Genomic DNA, 18,484 nt, shown 5'->3' with positions numbered 1-18,484 from the left:
GCTGGAGTAAGAGAATTTGGAGTCGATCAAGACGGCAGCTCCTTCTCTCACATCACGTGGATACCCGGGTATATTGGGCGTTTTCACATTAGATTTCTTTTAATTGCATCTTCTACCTCACATCTCTTCGTCTTCATCCGGCCTCTGTCGCTTTGTGTCGGGTTCCGGCTCGTGTCCCGTCCGCTCTTGCTGTTTCTCTCGAGTCGCTGTCACCCAACGCGTTGCTACAGCACGCACTGGCCTTCACCTGAAGCCACCTTAAACAACGACTTTTGTTTTGGCAATTGCTTCCTCTCTCAGCTTTGCTTTCAACTCCAACGCCAACACCAAACACCACAACAAGCTCTATACATCAATACGTACGCAGAGCTTCGCGCAACGCTCTGGCACAATGGTGGGTCGCTACAACAGCAGTAAGTATCGATCGAGAGACACCTTATCAGCGCCCTGCTGCTTCCGTCCGACTAACCATCACAGAAGACGCGCCGCTCGACCTCAATGCTGGGTTCGCTCCGCCCGACCCGAAGCTTGCGAACTGGCAGCCACCTGTTGATCAGATCCCTATGTCTGGCAACGGCAGAGACTCGCGCTTCCTAGAAGATAACATGTGGGCGACGAAGCCAGTGCGGCCGAAGAGGGCAAACATGGCTGCTATCTCAACCGAGTGGGATACCACAAGCGACAGCAACGAGCTCAAGCTAGATGGCACGGGTACCTGGGGTGACTGGGGCGTGAAGACTACGAGCGCACCCAAGAACAGCAAGAAAGGCGATGCGTCGCAGGTACCTTGCACTATTAATGGAATGAACAAGGCTCTTGAGCAGCGAGTACGAGCTGCAAGCGCACAGACTGCGGCAGCATATGCGAATGCCTCTCCTCTATCCGTCGCTACAAAGGCCGAGTCTATCACATCAAACGCCAATAGCTCAATATCGGGACAGTCTCATCACAGAAGTATTCCTCCGCACAAGAGGAGGATTCTGGCGGTGCAGGCTACTTCTGCTTCATCTAACGCAGCGAGAGATCTCTTGGGTCTCCAGGTATCAACTAAATCGCAGGCGCTTATGGCTCCTGTAATGCGTTCGAACCCGGTCACATCGCGCCCCGCACCTGGCAACTATTTTACAGTGCCTGCCAATTCAACAGGACGAAGGCCTTCAAGCACTACGCTCGTCAACGGCACGGATTCAGATGACGAATCCATGGCAAGGACGCTCCAGGCGAAGGAGTTTGGCTTTGGTTTACACCACATCAATAGCGTTCGTATTCTTCGCGACTCAATAACATCTGCTAATAGTTGTAGGCTCAACAAATGATTGAGCAAGAGCTTCAACACTACAAGTCCAAACACGGAAAAACTACGTCCCACTGCACAGGCTTGTACGAGAAGATACACAAGATCCAAGAGATCCTGTGGAAACAGGAATCGATGAAGCTTGCCGCTTTCGCTGAGTCTAAGGATTCGCTTTTCCAGATAAGTGAGCAAGAATTTCACAGTTACTATGCGAAGGTGGTATCCATGCACCTTGCTCAATGGAACGTCCGCCAAAATCGCGTACAAGATATCATGAAAATGCAGGCGGATATGGAAGCCAGCCGCTATAGCGTGGAGGCGATCCTTGCAATGGACGGCAGGGAACTCAACGAAGCTTTCGAGAATATCGCCCTTGCATACAATAACAAGGCTTCAGGCAGCAACACCAGGTCTTTGTCTTCTGAGCGTCGATTCCTCTTGACGGAGGATGACCTCATCTGCCTAGCAGATGGCAGTGAAGGCATTGGCAGCGGGCGCGACTTTGATAGCGATGGCTTCGGTCTTAGCGGCGATGAGGACGATGATGATGACGATGACGACGGCCATATTGTCTTCAAAGGTCGTGGATAAGTTAGGTAAGACGACGGTTCATGCCTTCTATATATGGGATGCTGACAGTATGAGTAGGCGTGGCCAAGAGCCTCGATACTCAAATGAGAACTTTGGGCTGCTTTCGAAGGCTTTGATCAGGGTTTGATGGATTTAAAAACATCCTATGGTGGATGAGGAGTTAAGGTCACTCTATTGCGAATGCTTCAAAGTCGTATGCTGCAGCGACTACGATACTGGATCTGAGCTGTCGCCGGAGTTTCTGTAGCCATACCAAACAAGCAAGTCTATGGGTTCCACACTCGCTTGTACTGAGGTACATAGTTAATAGAGATTGCTTTTAATAATCTGCTTTTATAAGGAGAAGTCTACTGACTATAACTTGCCGGTGCAAGATACCTTCAACCCACTTTTCTCACCCGGACTAACCTATCCTCACCCTTGCAACCAAAAATCACGTTCTTAGCTTCAACCCTTATGCGCTTCTCCTCATCGCTCAGCACGCTGTCGCTTTCCTGGTCGCTCTTCTTGCCAACCACCGCGAGCGTAGAAGTACACCCCCGACCCCGGGGAGGTGTCTGAAACCAATTGCGCCTCTCTTCGCGTCGTAGACTGCGTCGCTGGATCGTCTGCTCTGCAGATGGCCACCGCCGCCGTATTTCGGACCCGTCGTCGCTGTCCTCAGTAGCGATAGACTCCTCTCCTAAGCGCTCTTGTTCTTCGGGGATGGTGCTATATCCGGGTGTGAGGGCCGTAGGATGTCTGCGCTCCATGCGGCGTACGTCCTCGCGGTATCGTTGAAGTGAGGAAGAAGATTGAGAAGAAGAAGCCTCCGCTGAGATAGTGGTGACAGGCAAAGGCAAAGGTAAAGGCATAGCTATAGGAACACCCACACGGTAAATCTCCCTGTGCATAACTATCCCCATGCCCATTTCCATCCCCATTCCACCAACCTTCTCATCCACCGTCTCCCTTTCTTTCCCCTTCCCTTCCCACCCCAGTCCGTCCCTCTTTCCCTTTCTCACCCCTCTCCCCTCCATCTTTTCTTGCAGCAAAGGCTCCGTCCCCAATTTTTCTATCCCGGATGTAAGCACAGCTATAGCCCTCTCCTCCTTCTCCGCCTGCACGCGCGCAGCCCACTGCGCGCGGATGCGCAGGTCTACTGTGCCGCGGCCGTATGGGGCGATGGTGGAGGCTTCGAGGAGGCGACGGTGCGGAGGGTGGGGGCTTGCTTTGGCGCTTGCTTTGGCGCTGGCTTTGGCTTTGGCGCTGGGGCGGGGTTTGCGTTTGAGACCCTTGGGGGCTTGGAGTTGTGTTTGGGTTTTGATCTGGGGCGCTTTGGGGAGGGGTCTGGGGAGGTGTGTTTTGGCGAGCGGGTAAGGGGAAGGAGGAGAGGTGGAGCTTGAAGGCGGATTTGAGGCGGGAGAGGGGCTGGGTTTGGGGCGGGGGTGCTGTTTTGTGTGTTCTTTTGTGCATTCTTTCTGGCGTTGTTTTTTGTATTCTTTTCTGCGTTCCTTTTTGCGTTCATGTTGAGGTTTGCGCGAGCTTGCAATGTAGATTTCAGGTGCAGATTGGATTGGATTGGATTGTGCGAGGAACACGGCAAGGCGATGGGCTTTATATGTACGCAGTGTCCCGAAGAGGGACGAGTAGATGAGCGTCGAAGTGCAAAAGCGTGTCTAAACTCTGGGACGCCGCGTTTGCGTTGGGCGATATTGGATACGCATACATGGTAGCTGGGGGGTGTATTCCTCAACAGTTCGCCGTTTCCCCACAGCCTACTAGAAGGGAAGCGGCACACTCAAGCGGCGCCAGAGTTATGGCTGGCGATCGTGACTTGATTTGAGGCTTTGGTCTTGCGGACGTGCGGTCGCAAGATTACTCGTGCGCCAACGGCGACCGGACAAGCTCATAGGCATTGGTCAAGGTGGGCGCTTTTGAGTGCTTTCATAGACTTTGCTTTGATATTTGGGGCTTTGTATGTTCGGTCCTTAAGTGGGACGATCGATGGCTTCGAGATTGATGTCTTGGAAGAATGGAAGTTGTTGTAGCCGGTTATCATGTAATGAGAGTGTTCCTAGAGGTGCGTCGTCACCACCTTGTTGCTGCAATTGGCTCGTTCGGAGAATAACGGTTCATCGACTATCACGTGCTTCAAAGCGAGCCATGGAGGGCTATTACTCTTTGGACCGGTGGATTTGTTCGGTGCGGGGAAGTACATGTGCGGTCCACGGATGCGTGTGGGTCGAGCGGCGCCATCCGTGATCCCTGGGCCCGCCGTCTGTTGTAACGCTCATCGTGATAGTAGCAGATGTTGTTGTGAGCTGCTATTCAAGAGTCATTAATCGTATTGATAGCGAAGATGCTCCTGTGTATGTTCGAACTCCCCCTACGCTGCCAGCTATCTTCCACATGAGGGCGTGGTCCGATCATGTTGAGACGGTACGAGTTTGGTACGGACGTTATTTCCAATCCACGCATCGTAAGGCTTGCAACCCAGATCACACCGTCATTGTAGAGTGCTCTACCGGAAAAGTCCTCCGAGGCAATCCGATCGTGGACTGGAACTGCTTTTTCCCAGCAACGCGGGCTCAACACAGCCCGTGCTTGATAATTCCATTCTTCCTTTACTTAAATATACTCTTCATCTCCCCACACTCTTACCTCTCGTCATACACTTGACGAAGATTTCCAGCCAATGACGACTTACACCATGTACAATTCCACCAGCATGGCAGACCTGCGTTTCGAAACCTCCACCAGCGAAGTCCCCAGCACGCCCGAGACGGAGCACAAGCGCCCCAGCCCCTTCGACCACATCGAGCACGTGAACACTGCAAGCACGCAGGGCGCGACCCCTGCGCACCCCACCGTCGAACTGGGCGGCGTCGCGCAGCTCGACGAGATAAACAGCTACGAGTACACAGCGTACAACTTCTCCACCGGCAAGAAATGGTGGATCCTCACCGTCGTGGCGCTCTGCCAGACGAGCATGAACTTTGTATGTCCCGTCACTTCGCTTCGTCCGAGTCTAATCCCTGAGTCGTGGCTATGGCTAACAGTAATAGAACGCAGCGGTGTATTCGAACGCTGTCAGGCCGCTGAACGAGCACTACGGCATCACGCGCGCTCGCGACGGCATGGCTGCCTTCCTCATTACGTATGCCTTCGGCTGCGAGCTTTGGGCGCCCTGGTCCGAGGAGTTCGGCCGCTGGATCATCATGCAGATGAGTTTGTTCTTCATCAACGTGTGGCAGCCGCTGGCGGGCGCGAGCAGCAGCTGGAACATGGTGCTGGCGTCGCGTGTGCTGGGTGGTTTCTCGACGGCTGGTGGATCGGTGACATGTAAGTTTCCTGCATAGATGGTGTTAAGCGGTGCGAGCTAACAGGAGTAGTGGGCATGGTTGCCGACATGTTTGATCCCGAGGAGCAGCAATATGCGGTGCTTTGGGCTTCGTTCTGGTCGTGCATTGGGAGCGTGATTGGTGGGATTTGCGGCGGGCCTGTGGAGCAGTACCTTGACTGGCGCTGGAATTTCTGGATCCAGTTGATGTTTGGGGTTGGAGTGCAAGCTGTGCACTTCTTCACTGTTCCTGAGACAAGGTCGACCGTCATGCTGGATCGAAAGGCCAAGGAAATGCGTAAGCAACAAAGGGCTAACGTGTATGGCCCTAATGGGAGCAAGTCGCTCAGCGCGCGCCTGTCGTGGAAGGAGATCCGAAAGACGATGTGGCGACCGTACCACAGTGAGTAGCATCCGCAGTCTATGTGGACATTTCTGAGACTAACGCTACACAGTGCTCTTGTTCGAGCCAATCGTGCTGTTCCTCTCGCTCCTCAGCGGCTTCAGCGACGCCTTAATCTTCTCCTTCCTCGAGTCCTATGGCATCGTCTTCAGCCAGTGGGATTTCAACGCCGTGCAGTTCAGTCTAGCCATGTTCGCACTACTCCTCGGATATTGCCTCGCGTACTTCTCCTTTTTCCCAGTGATCCGACACCACAACAAGCTGCGCAAGACGGACCCCGCAAAAGTCACACCCGAGAGCCGTCTCTGGTGGCTGCTCTTCCTCGCCCCCTTGTTGCCGATCGGCCTTCTCGGCTCAGCCTTTGTTGTGACTGGACCTCCGCTGCCATGGTACGTATAAGCAGACATGCGCTCGTCGTTGGATTCGCTAACCCGCACATAGGATCGCCCCACTTATATTCGCCGTCCTGATCGGCACCGCAAACATGGCCATCTATTACGCGACCATCGACTACATGGTGGCCGCCTACGGAGGCAAGTACGCTGCCTCGGCCACTGGCGGAAACGGCTTTTCTCGCGATCTCCTCGCCGGCCTGTGCGCCTTCTACACCGGCCCGATGTACAAGTCGCTCGGCACTCAAAATTCTACATTCCTCCTCTTCGCCGTCTCCTTCTTGGTGTGCATCCCAGTGTACATTTTCTACTGGAAGGGGCCGCAAGTGCGTGCGCGGAGCAAGTGGGCGCAGAAGGTCAAGGTCGAGCAGGAGAAGATGGGTAGAGTCAGGGAGGAAATCAAGGCGAGGCGTCAGCAGTTGGAGCCGTGAAGAGGAGTCGTTGATGCTGATAGACGATAAGAATCGAGAAGTGAAAGTCTGAAGTATTGGAATGAATTGTAATATAGGAGCGTGCATGCTGAGCATGTCCAAGCAATGTACCATACCCATGTCACGTCCGACTGAGGTTGTTCAACATCTGAACGGTTTGTTCATTCTAGAGCAGGCATTCTGTCGATTAGAACCCCACGCAACAAACAAGGATGTTTCCTAAAAGACACTTCAAACATAAGCTTATCTAAGAAGAGTGAACAAGTGGTTGCGTAACATGTGAGATATACTTGCACATATGCCAGCGAGAACATCAATGCGAAATAGTCGCGGGTGCTAACGATACACAACCCCTGGAACCCGAGGAAACCACCAATACCTATGTATAGCCTCACGGCCGTTCACGCCCGCACATACGAGTGCGCTGAAACCCGTCCTACCCATGCTCTTCAAAAAGCCAAACAAGTAGCACCGGGCAACGAGATCAGGCGATTGACCGGAAGGCAATCTGCTACACAATAGCAATACACGTGCGTCGTTCTAAGTCCGATACTGGACGTGGTAATCCAGGTGCACGAAGTCGTGTTGTACGAGACTTGGGGCCTACACACGCAGACGTCCTTCCAGTGAACCTCCATTGGCAACTTCACATATCTCGTCTTCACCGGAATACCCAAGTAGTTAGATGGGCTTACGCCGAGACTCGTCCTGCTGTGAAACCTATCCTTAGGGGCAGTCGGACTCACCTCGGTTGTACAAGTTATGTAAGGTCCCACAACCACTGGACCTTACCTCGTACACCTTGTTATGAGCAATTCGGCGAGAGAACTCCGGTCAAGTTCGAGCCCTCGTGCTCCGGCGATTGGGACCCATTGTGTTGACCGGTTTCGCCCCAGCATAGGCGTGTTCGAGCACGAGGGCACGAGCAATCGAGATCCGTGTGGCCCAAGGTTTTGCCATGTATAAAGAGCCTCCTCTTCACCTCTTCACCTCTCCATCGCGCATCAAACAAGCAGTCTTCAAACCACTATCTGCGAAAACATCAATATCAATAACGGTTAGTCTTCTCCGGACGATCTCCACGGCCCTTCTAATCTGGACCAGCAACCATGAAGGTCTCCCTTTATATATCCGCTCTCATCACCGCACTCGCAACCCAGACAAGCGCCTACGACTGCTGGAAGAACACCGACGACGCCGGGCGCTGGGCGGACGTCAAGAATCCCGCGGACCGCCTCGTCGACCTCTGCAAGCAGGGCAACGGCGAGCATTGCTACCAAGCGGACAAGGGAAAGATGTGCGTTTCTGGACCGGGTGACGAAGCGTTTTGTAACTTTGTTTGGGGCTGGGCTGGGAGCCAGCAGAGCTGGCATGGCGATTGGTTCCTGTGGTCGGATATAACGTGTGATGGAGGGGTGGCGGGGACGGGAGATGATATGCATATTCGGATCCTCTAGGTTCTCATTCAGGCACTTTTATCACGTGCTGTTAGGCGACGTTCGTGGGAATGGCTTTGATGTGACTTGTTGGGTAGGGTTCTGTTGAGCGGTAATGCGGAACCATGGTACGCGATGTAGCTGCTTGATGGCACTGAGAGCGACATATCGTATTTCTCTGGCCCGCATGTCTGAGGTGCTCCCTTGAGCTCTTCTGCGTCATTTGTCCCCCACGATGGTGAAGTCTTGGTGAAGTGACACGTCGCACCTGTCGGGCCGAGTGTACTCCGGCGAAAAGCGTGACGGCCGAGGCCACTCAGAACAACACGGGCCGACCATTGGAAGAAGCGGAAGCGAGTGAGCCGAAACTGAATTGTTTCGTTGCGCAGGCCGACCGATGAAGCTGATGGAGGTGCGATGTCGCGTTCGTGTCGCGCCGCGTCACTAGCGCGAGGACAGCTCCTCCCTCGTCTCATCCCGACTATGGCCCTCTCTGACACCTCCACGTCATGCGTCACATATGACAGCGTTTGGGAACACAATCCCCTTCCTCGACATATTACCATGGGCATGGTCTTTCGCCACGATAGCCATTCGTCCACGAAGCCTTGAGCCTGCCAACTCCGCAATCGCTCTTACCGTGACGCAGCTGCTCCCTTGACACCGCATCACCGCATTTTCTGACCTCGCGAAGGCCCTGGAGACAGCTCGCGACGATATCGCACTTATACTCCATTGCAGGCCATCGCCAGTGAGGCTGCGACGAACCGTTCACAGCCAATCCACAGTCCCAATACGCGTCTTGATACTCCACTACGCTGTCCAAATTCGACAACGTCGCGATCTGCGCCGCCCAAAGAAGAAATGCGAAATGCGTAGCGGGGATTGACCGCAGAAATGCGTCGTTTTCCGACCTCTTGTGCCTTGCTAATGACGCCAACTACGTCATGCATCCTTGCAACCGCGTCTGGACCACTTTAATGGGCGGCCCGTAGCCGCGGCCATGCCCATCCGGTCAGTCAGCGCTCGCTCACCGCCAATGACGCTCTGCCAGCTGTACAAGCGCATCACTCCACATAACGGCTAACATAGAGTTCACACATGAGTGGTGTGGCTGGGGGTGGACACCGCCGAGAACCATGCGGGAACAGCATCACGTCGGCGGTGTGATGCCCGAAGATGCTTCTTATAACCAATGCAGGGTCTGCTTACCTTCTGTAGGACCGATTTCGAAGACGTGGATCTCCTGTGAAAATGGGTGCTGCGGTATGGACACACTTGTTGGGCTGAGATGCGTGCAACGTCGCTAATCCATCGCAGAACCTTACAGTTGATCCGGCCAACGTCGTGCAAGCGCTTGTCAACACGCTGGTGGACGTCTTCGATGCGACGAGAGATCTGTACCAGACCCTCAAGTCGAAGCAGAGGAGGGACTATGAGCAGAATTTGAGGTCACGTGGCTACAGGCGGAGCATCGACTACGTGGACGATGGCCCAGACGGCGAGGAAGAGATTGTCATGGACAAGGCGGCGGTCCGGAGGGTGTTCGATAATGGGCTTCAGGATGTTGGCTCGCAGTTCGCTCTAGGAGATGGTACGGGAAACCTCCTGCAGCCGCAGAACGAAAATTTGGTCGCATTTCACCTCCGTCCGGTCTATTTGGTGTTACTTCAGCGCGCTCAAACTTTGTTTTCAAGACTGCAACCTCCATGAATGCGAGGCCTCATGCTGATACATGGTAGTCATCTCGCAAGCTGGGCTACAGTCGCAGATTATCACTTTGCAGTCAGCCATCATCACGACGTTCCTCTACGGACCTACCTCGCCAGAGCCACTTTCGCACCATCTCAAGACCTTACTCGAAGCTTCACGAGAGGCAGGGACAACCGCCGTCGACATACTGACCGCGCAACTACAACGACAGATCGCTGTCTTGCCGCCCACTCCGCGTTCGACAGCGAGGTCTCGCGCGGGGAGCATGAAAGCACCTCCATATCCTGTAACTGCCACAAGCTCAGCATCGACAGCGCTGATCAAGTCGCGACATGACCCGCCAGAAGATTACCTGCGCTCAGTACATCCCGCAAAGACCACCATCCTCAGCAGACCTCCCGTACCGAGAACCGACACAGAGTCAACAGCTTACTCGGGCCCCACCGCTTACGGCACAGAGACCACCCTCCACTCCAACTTCTGTCTTTATGCTCTCGACCTCCAGAGACACGCTTCGCAGCCTCTCGCGTCGAGCATCACCTCTGACCCCTCGCCTTTCTGCCCATACTGCAAGCGCTCACTGCACCTCTCGCCTGGAAGGTCATGGGAGATATTCAAAGACGACGGCGTCCGCGAACGCTGCTTCCACGTGCAGAACCGCTTCGTCGTGAAGTGCCACCGCGAAGGCGTCGACGGCGGCTACTCGTGCGTGCTGTGCGCGCAGAGCGACAGCCACGAGACGGTCTGCGGCGACGTGAAAGCGCTGGTCAAGCACGTGTGGCAGGACCACGATATCGGCGAGCTGGAGGCCGAACTGGATGTTGCTGAGCTTGTGGAGAAGATGCCGGAGAGGAGGAGCGATAGCGTGATGGCGCCGAGTAGTCGGCGGAGCTTCAGTCTTGGACCGAGTAGGGGGGGAAGGCGCAGGCTGGAGAGGGAGGTGGAGACGTTGGAGATTCGTGCGCCGAGGAGGGATAGTGCGCCGAGGAGAGATAGAGATTGAGGGTGGGAGTGTGCATCGCATCTTCGCATCTATCTTCTTCCCTTTGCTCTTTCTCTTCTAAATCATGATTGTATCATAGCATGTGCGTTTTCTCACATACATGTACCCTTCAACCTATCCCGTGTATTCATCTCCCTCTTTCGCAATGTACTTCCTTCACTGTCTAACTATGAGATCGGAATTCGAATCACAAGTTTCTTCGCAAGCCCTTCCCCTTCCATCTACTCCTCTCGTCATATACAAAATCCTATAACCAGCGTTTTCCCCATCCCTCTTAGCAACCTTCTAGCGATTTCCCCATCCGGCGCCCGCTCGCTTTCCCACACGTCTCGCACGTAAACGCTTAACGCACGTAAGCCGCCCCACCACCTCGACCCGCCGCCGCACACGCACCGCCGCATCATGCAAACTACGCAATACGATCCTTCGCCTGCGACCCAAAACGGACAATGCTAGAGCGCTGCGATCGATGGTTTTTTTCTGGAGGGAAGTTGGATTGCCGGATGGAGTAGGTTGGGGGGTGGAGGAGGGACATAGTGGTAAGAGGAGGAGCGGCAGGTGCCGTGGTCTGAGGGATGCAATGCACGAGGGGATAGCGGGATGCGGTTAGACTAGACTAGCGGGCGCTTGAGGGTGCCTGTTTTGGGGATCAGGGCACTTTGAGAGGTGGTGGGTGGGGTTGGGTTGAGGGAACTTCACGATGTGGTGGAAAGGTACGGTACTTTCGAATAGCGAGCGTGGAGAAGGCGGTTTGCGGTGGGAGGTCTATTTCCATCTGTGTTATTTCGCTTTCTAGCTACATTGCATCGTTGTTGAGTTTCGCACGAGATCTTTCTTTTCTGTTGGGAGCAGGCGAACCGGCTTTGGTGGCTTGATTAATCGTGCATGTGCAGCCTCGTATGCGCTTCGTTTCCTTCTGGAAGTTTAGTAGCGGGGGACGGAGATGTCAGCGTTGTGTCAAGTGGGATAGCGTCTACACGGAGTCTTTGGCACGCAGGCGAACTACCTTTGGCTTAATTAATCATGCATGGGCAGCCTCGTATGCGCAGCGTTTCGTTCTGGAAGTTTAGTGGGGCGCGGGGAGTGATCAGGCCGACCGGATGAAGATGTCAGCGTTGTGTGCCTAGATCTAGGTAGTGGCTATTTTGGGTGCAGGGGCGGACCCCACGATGTTTCAAGGCTGTAGGGCTGAGGTGGAGTGGGGATGGCGGCCTTGTATGATATGAGCGTTTTCTCCTTTCGGCGGTTTGGTCACGTGCTGTTGGGCAATACATGTGTTAGTGGGCTGCTGAGTGGTGATGTCTAGGACGGAATCGTGGATCGCGAAGGGGCTGCTGAGAGCGCTTGAGCGCAATCAGTCTGTATGAGCGTTGAAGCTTCGACTTTATATTGGTACACAACCAGCGAACTCTCTTCCAGTTGCTTCGCACCATCAACATCTTTGTCCCCAGCGTGAAAGGAGCAACGTTGACGCCAGTGCCGTGGACGAGAAGCTCCTTTTCATCGAGGAATATGCGCCGAGAACACTAAATACTTCACAACGTCGCGTTTTTAATAAACTCCCTATAATACTACACCCTATTGCAATGGGAGGAATAGTGGAAGTTTGCTTATCATCTCTCCTTATTGTTAAAGGATGAAATCTCGTAGTGGTAGAGCTCTATTCTGTTGGGGTATGATCGCTATTCCTCAGCACAAACGAGCTCCTCGTACTCCTAAGACGCATCGAATAGCCCATTCGCGAATGGAAGCATTCCGCAGACCAGGTGTCATTCCGATCGGGTTCAACACATCGGATAAGATAGCATATCTGCGATATCTGATAACGAGGGGTTGCAGCGAATGAGAGCGTGCGCTACCAATACGTCGATCCGGAAAAGCCCTACGGAAAACTATTGGGACGAATCCTACACTGTTCAACCCCGCAACTGACGCTACACACGCGGTTGCACTGTGCCTTGTTGGGTCAATAGCTCCATATCATAAATGCTCAAATAGGAGCATTGAATGATACAATAATGACAATTAATCCAGATTGACAGAAGACGTGTGACAATACAGAACATCGATAATTTCTTATCAGCATCATGGCACCAGCCCGCGTGTTATCATCCGATGCGTGCACCATCGCAGACAACAACAATGTCAAAAGCAGCATCAAGAGCGGACACTCTACTGCCAGAGAGGCACTTGAAGCTGCCAAAGCACGCTTCACGGAGAGAAACGCCACGAGCTTGAACCTCCACAACGAAGCCGTGAAAAGCTTACCAGGCGGAAACACCCGCAGTCTCCTCCACACAGCGCCCTTCCCCGTCTTCCTCAAGAAAGGTGACAGCTACCAAGTCTTCTCCGAAGATGGCCACACGTAACACCCCTCTCCCTCTCTCTTCCAGCAGCGAAATCTAATCAAGACGTAAGATACACCGACTTCGTCGGCGAAATGACCGCCGCCCTCTTCGGCCACTCCCACCCCCTCATCACAAAGACTCTAGTGAACACTATTACCGACATCGGCATGAACCTCGGCGGCACCTCTCGCTTCGAAGCCCAGCACGCCGCACTGCTCTGCTCGCGCTTCAACCTCGCCCGCATCCGCTTCACAAACTCCGGCACAGAAGCGAATCTCCACGCCATAAACGGCGCAAAGCGCCACACGGGAAAGCGCAAAGTCGTCGTTTTCACGGGCGGGTATCACGGCGGGTGTTTCAGTTTCCCCGCCGACGCGCCTGCTGAGAACTGTGTCGACCGCGATGAGTGGATTGTCGCAGAGTACAACGACGTTGCTGATACGAAGGCCAAGATTGAGGAGAGTGGGGATGTAGCTGCCGTGTTGGTGGAGGGTATGCAGGGCGCGGGGCCGTGTATAGTAGGGAGCCACGAGTTCTTGCACCAGATTCAGGAGTCGGCTAGGAAGGTGGGTGCGGTGTTTATCCTGGATGAGGTGATGACGAGTCGGGTTTCGGAGGGGGCTGCAGAAGTTGGAGGGCTGGAGCCGGATGTTACGACGATGGGGAAGTATCTTGGGGAGGGATTACGTTTGGGGCGTTTGGGGAGGGAGGAGATTATGAGGGTTTATGGTAAGTTTTCTTATCCGGATTATGAGTGTGTGTGGGATATATTCTAACGATTGTGCAGACCCAAGAGATGGTGCGGCGCTGGCGCACTCTGGTACGTTTAATAATAATACGCTGGGTATGGTTGCGGGGTACGTTGGTATGTCGCAGGTGTACACCCCCGACGTGGCGCGCGAGTTCAATGCGATGGGTGATAGGCTTCAAGCGAAGCTGCGGGAAATCAGTCACGGTACGAAGATGACTGTCACTGGGCGGGGCACAGTCATTGGCATTCACTTCCTGGAGGACGGCAAGAAAGAGTTGAAGAGCTACAGAGAGAGGAAAGATGAGCATGAGTTGAAGGACCTGTTTTGGTTCGAGATGATGGAGGATGGGTTCTGGATCTCGAAGCGAGGGAGTATTGCACTGATTCTGGGAACGCCGTGGGAGGAGTTGGAGAGATTTGTTGGGTGTGTGCAGAAGTTTTTGAAGAGACATGAGGCTTTGGTGAAGGTGTGATCAAGGGAAGCGAAGCGAACATGTCACGGAATGACTGTGTCTCGGGATCTCTGAAGAGAATAATGATTTAGAGGTGGATAGCTATTCTTTGGTGACGGTCACCACCCATGTGATAGAATAGTAATGACCTCTTTAGTCGAAACAGTACCCTAAATTTTCCTTACGAGATCGTCTTCATGACTCCTTGGGACAAATCTAGAACGTCCACAGTACTTGTCGCGACAATCTAGCTATGCCTTTCAACCCCGATCTGACCTCAATGTTGAGCGACCCCTTGGGCAACTCCAACCCCGAAGACTCTTCATGCTCCTTCCTCAACACGCCGATCATCCGCACAGCATCGCATTGCGGCCACATACTCCATCCATCCACCACCCAAGGCTACGGTCTCTGCCCTGCCTGCCACACAGACCAACAGCTCGCACAGCTCCACACAACAGCCAAATACCTCAACAGCAAGGAGAAACCAGATCCGCTAGCCGAAGTGTACCTACGCAATGCAAATCGCTCATGTGCGCTGCGAGCGTATTACGCAGAGCGACTCGCATTTCAACACCACATGTCAAGCCTCGAGATCTTGCTAGAGGAAGAGACGAAGTGGGAAAGAGAGCACCCCACAGCACTCAAAGGTCTTGCAAATAACAGTGCGAGAGAAGCGTTGAGGATGGCATTGGAGAGGACGCCGTTCCTTGATTGGCATGCTTCTGATGACGATGCACCGAAATGCACTGGTACGCGGGTGGAACCGAAGAAGAGTGCTAGGTTTGCGGATGGTGTTGCTGAGCGGCTAATTCGACATAAACACTGCTTTGCTAGATCGCACTGGCGGTATATGCCTGGGAGGTGGTGTGCGCCTGAGGGGAAGCCGTGGGTGGATACGTCGTTTTGGCGGGAGGCGAGGTACGGGATGCCAGAGTGCGATCGTGAACTTGACGAAGCGTGGGAAGGTGTTGAGGAAGAGGGGTGCGACGAAGCGTGGGAAGGTGTTGAGGAAGAGGGGTGCGACGATGACGACCTGCGATTGCGAGAGATTGAGGAAGAAGGTAGGCTGGTGCTGGCTTGGCTGGAGATGGTAGAGCGTAAGGGACGGTCTGAAGGTGCGTTCACGCAAGTCCATCCGCGGAGCGGTCAGTTTCGCTAAGTTGTAGGCAGATACTGAGCAATCTACTACAATCGATAACCCCATTTCAGGCGCGTCTGAAGCTCAGTGCTATCAACAAGATCGGAAAGGCTTGCTTGATACGATTACAACGGTCTTACCGGCAACATGTGATACTGCGCAAGCAAGTCTGTCCTATGAAATCCCACAGGAGAGCCCTGGCAGTCATTCTTCAGCCTCGGACGTGAAGTTTCTTCGAACTAAGAAATACTCCACGAAATCGAGACCATGGCCTAACACTCCGGGTGGAGAGCAAGTTATGAGCAGCGGCCGCCAGAAAGGTAGATCAACTAGGCGGAAACAGGAGCCAGGTGGTGGTCTGATTGGGTTTATTTGGCGGTGGTGCTGTACATTGCAGTAGTATGGGTTGGAACTCTCTGATTGGTGAACCCCTTGTCCAAGGAAAACAATGTCATCGAGACACGGTCGACAATTTCCACGTCTTAAAAGCGCCAAAAACCGCTATCTTCTTTGGCGCCTTCTTCTTCACAATCGCATCATCCGCACCTTTCCGCAACAGCTCAAACACAAACCGATTTCTTGCTGCAGAAAACCGTCCTTGCACAGCGTACCACAACGCCGTATATCCATTTCCGTCCGTGGCATCGACCTTGGCGCCGTGTTTAATCAGGATCCCAGCCAGTTGAACGTTTTCTTCCTTGTCCGATACCTCTGCGAGATGCATCAACGGGGTCCAAGTCATTTCGCAGCGACCATTGACATCCAAGTCGATGCCTTTGGACTTGGCGCTTTGTAATAGCTCGAGTAGAGCGGCCTTGCAGTTCCTATTTACGGCGTAATGTATGAGGCTCCAGTTGTGCTCATCGAGCACATTGACGTTTGCGCCCGCCGAAACGAGGAGATCCACAAAAGTTGGTCTGTTGTACTTTACGGCAAGAAATAAAGGTGTACGAGGGGATGAAGCCTCAATCTCGGCAGAGCTTTCGACCAGCCACTTCGCGATTTGGAGATTCCCATGTTTCACCGACAAGTGCAGCGCAGACTTTTCTTCGTGGGTTTGATCGAGATCAGCACCATGGTCGACAAGCATCTTCATGCACCTGAGACAAGACTCACATGCATCTCCATGTTCACAGGCTGCTGCGCACATGAATGCAGTGAGTCCTTCTTCGTTTCTTTTGTTCACCTCGCATTCCCGGCTGAGTAGTGCCTCACACTTCTCTGGTGACCGTTCTTCGATCGCTCCCAACAAGCTAAAGTTGGTGCGACAGCTCTCAAGTGTATGCAATTCGTTCACATCGTCGTCATCGTTCGCTCTCAAGGGAGTCGGGTTTGCATTGTTTCCGTACTCTTTAGGTACATGTGGATGAAAATCGCCGAAGCTCACGTTGATCTGCTCCGCAAATTTTAGAAGATTTTCGGACATGAGTTGGCCCTCCTCGCCTATACTAGTCGATAGTGTCTTCTCAATATTTGGCGCAGTGCTTCTAGCATCTTCTTCGAGCCCCACTCCTGAGTCAAGGCGCTTACGAGTCGTCGTGCTAGATTTAGAAGGCAGAGTGTGGTCCTTCTCTTGATTGTCTAGTATGAGACCCCGATCGGCTACTAGTTGTCGCAACAGTGCTTCGATGATATCGAATCGTACAGATGTGTCCACTCTATCGGTTATTCTATCGGCGTTGTTCAGTAGTTCCAGCGCAAACTTCACCATCTGGGTAGCGAATATCAGGTTTGTCTCGAACTTTTGAATCGACTTTGCGGATAACGCGAATGACACACTTTCCTTCACGGTCTTGCCCCTTGTTATGTGTTGATGTGCCCCAAGTTGGATGCATTTATCTGCCAGCTTCTGCAATACCTGCTGACAGTTCTTGGCGGCGCCTTCGATGACGAGAACAATGCTGGCACTGAGTGGTCTCGTATTGTCAACAGCATTCTCTCTTCTCAGTTTGATGACAGCGTCGAGGCATTGCATCAGTTGATATGTAGACTTGGTGCGCCCCCAGAGCATCTGAGCGTCCTCTGGGGCTCGGAATATGTCTCTGGAAAGTTCTATCGTTTGCCATGTCGTTCGTACTGGGTCCTGTCAGCGAAGCCCTAAACGCAGGTGTCGTGAAAATCGTACCAATGCCACAAATGGCAGATGCCGTTTGCAGCTCAGCCATATCGCGTATAAATTCAGTCCATAGTCCACTTCTTCACATAGCTTGAATGGCTGAGAGAACCATGGACAGTATCGAGACGGAAGGCGCAATGCCAGCAAGAATACGAGTTTGACGTCATCATATGTGCGCCACACGACCGGTGAGACGCGCCTCAGGCTAAAGTAAGCCACCTTTTGCCATAATCGCAGGCAAGTGCAGGCGGTTTGCTGTGCATCTCTCAAGGCTGAATGTCGTGTCGCTTTAAGGCTCCCCGTTGCGCCACCAACCATTGCAACCAATCAAGCCATCGCGAACTCATTCTCACCCTCGTCAATGCGCGGGGTAACTTATCGAGCTCAGCGACCAGCAACGCGATCGACATAGATCCTTTTGGGGGCGAGACTCCACCAGAACCTGGCCAGTAGGCGCAGCTATTCCAACGGTTCGAAAGGCTTCGCAGTCACCAGGATGCAGAGCCTTTTCAACCCAGGCCGCCTTGGAGGCGAGAAACAATGCAGTGGAAAAACAAATTTCGGTACGGGTTGTGGAAGCCATATGCACTCCAAGACATTTTGCCTTCTTTCAAGTCCTCCCGTGTTTCAGCCTTGTGTGGCTATGCCGTATGCTCGACGCGTAATATACCAACTATTTGACATTCTCGCGTACTTACAGAGCCGGTGCTCAGACTACGAACGGCTCCTTGAACCCAGCTGAGCCAAACCCCATGTCCAAACGGCCAAAGATATTGCTGAAACAGCAATAATGGTTTGTGTGGTTAATCAAAAGACAGTAATGCGCTGCTAACGAGTATTAGACGAACCGTAAGAAGTCATCAAAAGAAAGACACGACATCTCAGGAGTGAACGCGAAGTGCGAGTAAGTTTGACTCTTCTGCGTTGGCCAGTATCTTGCTAAATGATCCAGGATCGACAATCCGCTAGCTCACTTGAGCCTTCGAAGGCTTAACGAAGCTGCGGATGCGTTTGCGGAAAGGATCAACCCCACGCATCGGGACACTGAGTTTTGGAGGAAAGCCGCGCTCGTGGCCCGGTACAAACAAGTT

General features: G+C 53.3%; 7 protein-coding genes across 7 annotated transcripts; 5 read left to right on the top strand and 2 right to left on the bottom strand.

The window, feature by feature from the left end:
* Positions 1-391: 391 nt before the first annotated feature.
* Positions 392-1,885, top strand: N0V89_003353 (uncharacterized protein; the record flags this gene model as incomplete). The annotated part of the gene is made up of 3 exons (XM_056212155.1): positions 392-413; positions 478-1,259; positions 1,304-1,885. The coding sequence occupies 3 exons, from the start codon at positions 392-394 to the stop codon at positions 1,883-1,885; spliced, it is 1,386 nt and encodes a 461-aa protein (XP_056075628.1).
* A 380-nt stretch (positions 1,886-2,265) lies between these two features.
* Positions 2,266-3,595, bottom strand: N0V89_003352 (uncharacterized protein; the record flags this gene model as incomplete). Its single annotated transcript, XM_056212154.1, has 2 exons — positions 2,266-3,214; positions 3,492-3,595. 2 exons carry the CDS (start codon positions 3,593-3,595, stop codon positions 2,266-2,268), a joined length of 1,053 nt encoding a protein of 350 aa, XP_056075627.1.
* Positions 3,596-4,595: 1,000 nt separating this feature from the next.
* N0V89_003351 (uncharacterized protein) lies at positions 4,596-6,433 on the top strand (the record flags this gene model as incomplete). Its single annotated transcript, XM_056212153.1, has 5 exons — positions 4,596-4,865; positions 4,933-5,209; positions 5,260-5,610; positions 5,663-5,999; positions 6,052-6,433. The coding sequence occupies 5 exons, from the start codon at positions 4,596-4,598 to the stop codon at positions 6,431-6,433; spliced, it is 1,617 nt and encodes a 538-aa protein (XP_056075626.1).
* A 1,109-nt stretch (positions 6,434-7,542) lies between these two features.
* Positions 7,543-10,585, top strand: N0V89_003350 (uncharacterized protein; the record flags this gene model as incomplete). The annotated part of the gene is made up of 4 exons (XM_056212152.1): positions 7,543-7,730; positions 9,071-9,086; positions 9,190-9,463; positions 9,612-10,585. 4 exons carry the CDS (start codon positions 7,543-7,545, stop codon positions 10,583-10,585), a joined length of 1,452 nt encoding a protein of 483 aa, XP_056075625.1.
* Positions 10,586-12,672: 2,087 nt separating this feature from the next.
* Positions 12,673-14,157, top strand: N0V89_003349 (uncharacterized protein; the record flags this gene model as incomplete). Its single annotated transcript, XM_056212151.1, has 3 exons — positions 12,673-12,950; positions 13,004-13,662; positions 13,721-14,157. The coding sequence occupies 3 exons, from the start codon at positions 12,673-12,675 to the stop codon at positions 14,155-14,157; spliced, it is 1,374 nt and encodes a 457-aa protein (XP_056075624.1).
* A 232-nt stretch (positions 14,158-14,389) lies between these two features.
* On the top strand, positions 14,390-15,316 carry N0V89_003348 (uncharacterized protein; the record flags this gene model as incomplete). Its single annotated transcript, XM_056212150.1, has 2 exons — positions 14,390-15,254; positions 15,306-15,316. 2 exons carry the CDS (start codon positions 14,390-14,392, stop codon positions 15,314-15,316), a joined length of 876 nt encoding a protein of 291 aa, XP_056075623.1.
* A 412-nt stretch (positions 15,317-15,728) lies between these two features.
* On the bottom strand, positions 15,729-17,442 carry N0V89_003347 (uncharacterized protein; the record flags this gene model as incomplete). Its single annotated transcript, XM_056212149.1, has 2 exons — positions 15,729-17,353; positions 17,403-17,442. The coding sequence occupies 2 exons, from the start codon at positions 17,440-17,442 to the stop codon at positions 15,729-15,731; spliced, it is 1,665 nt and encodes a 554-aa protein (XP_056075622.1).
* Between the last annotated feature and the right edge of the window lie 1,042 nt (positions 17,443-18,484).

The sequence above is a fragment of the Didymosphaeria variabile genome (assembly GCF_027946475.1).
Source record: "Didymosphaeria variabile strain IMI 356815 chromosome Unknown scaffold_2, whole genome shotgun sequence".
NCBI classification, from domain to species: Eukaryota; Fungi; Ascomycota; class Dothideomycetes; order Pleosporales; family Didymosphaeriaceae; genus Didymosphaeria; species Didymosphaeria variabile.
The sequence above is the reverse complement of the archived record's forward strand: the minus strand, read 5'-3'. Positions and strand labels throughout refer to the sequence as shown.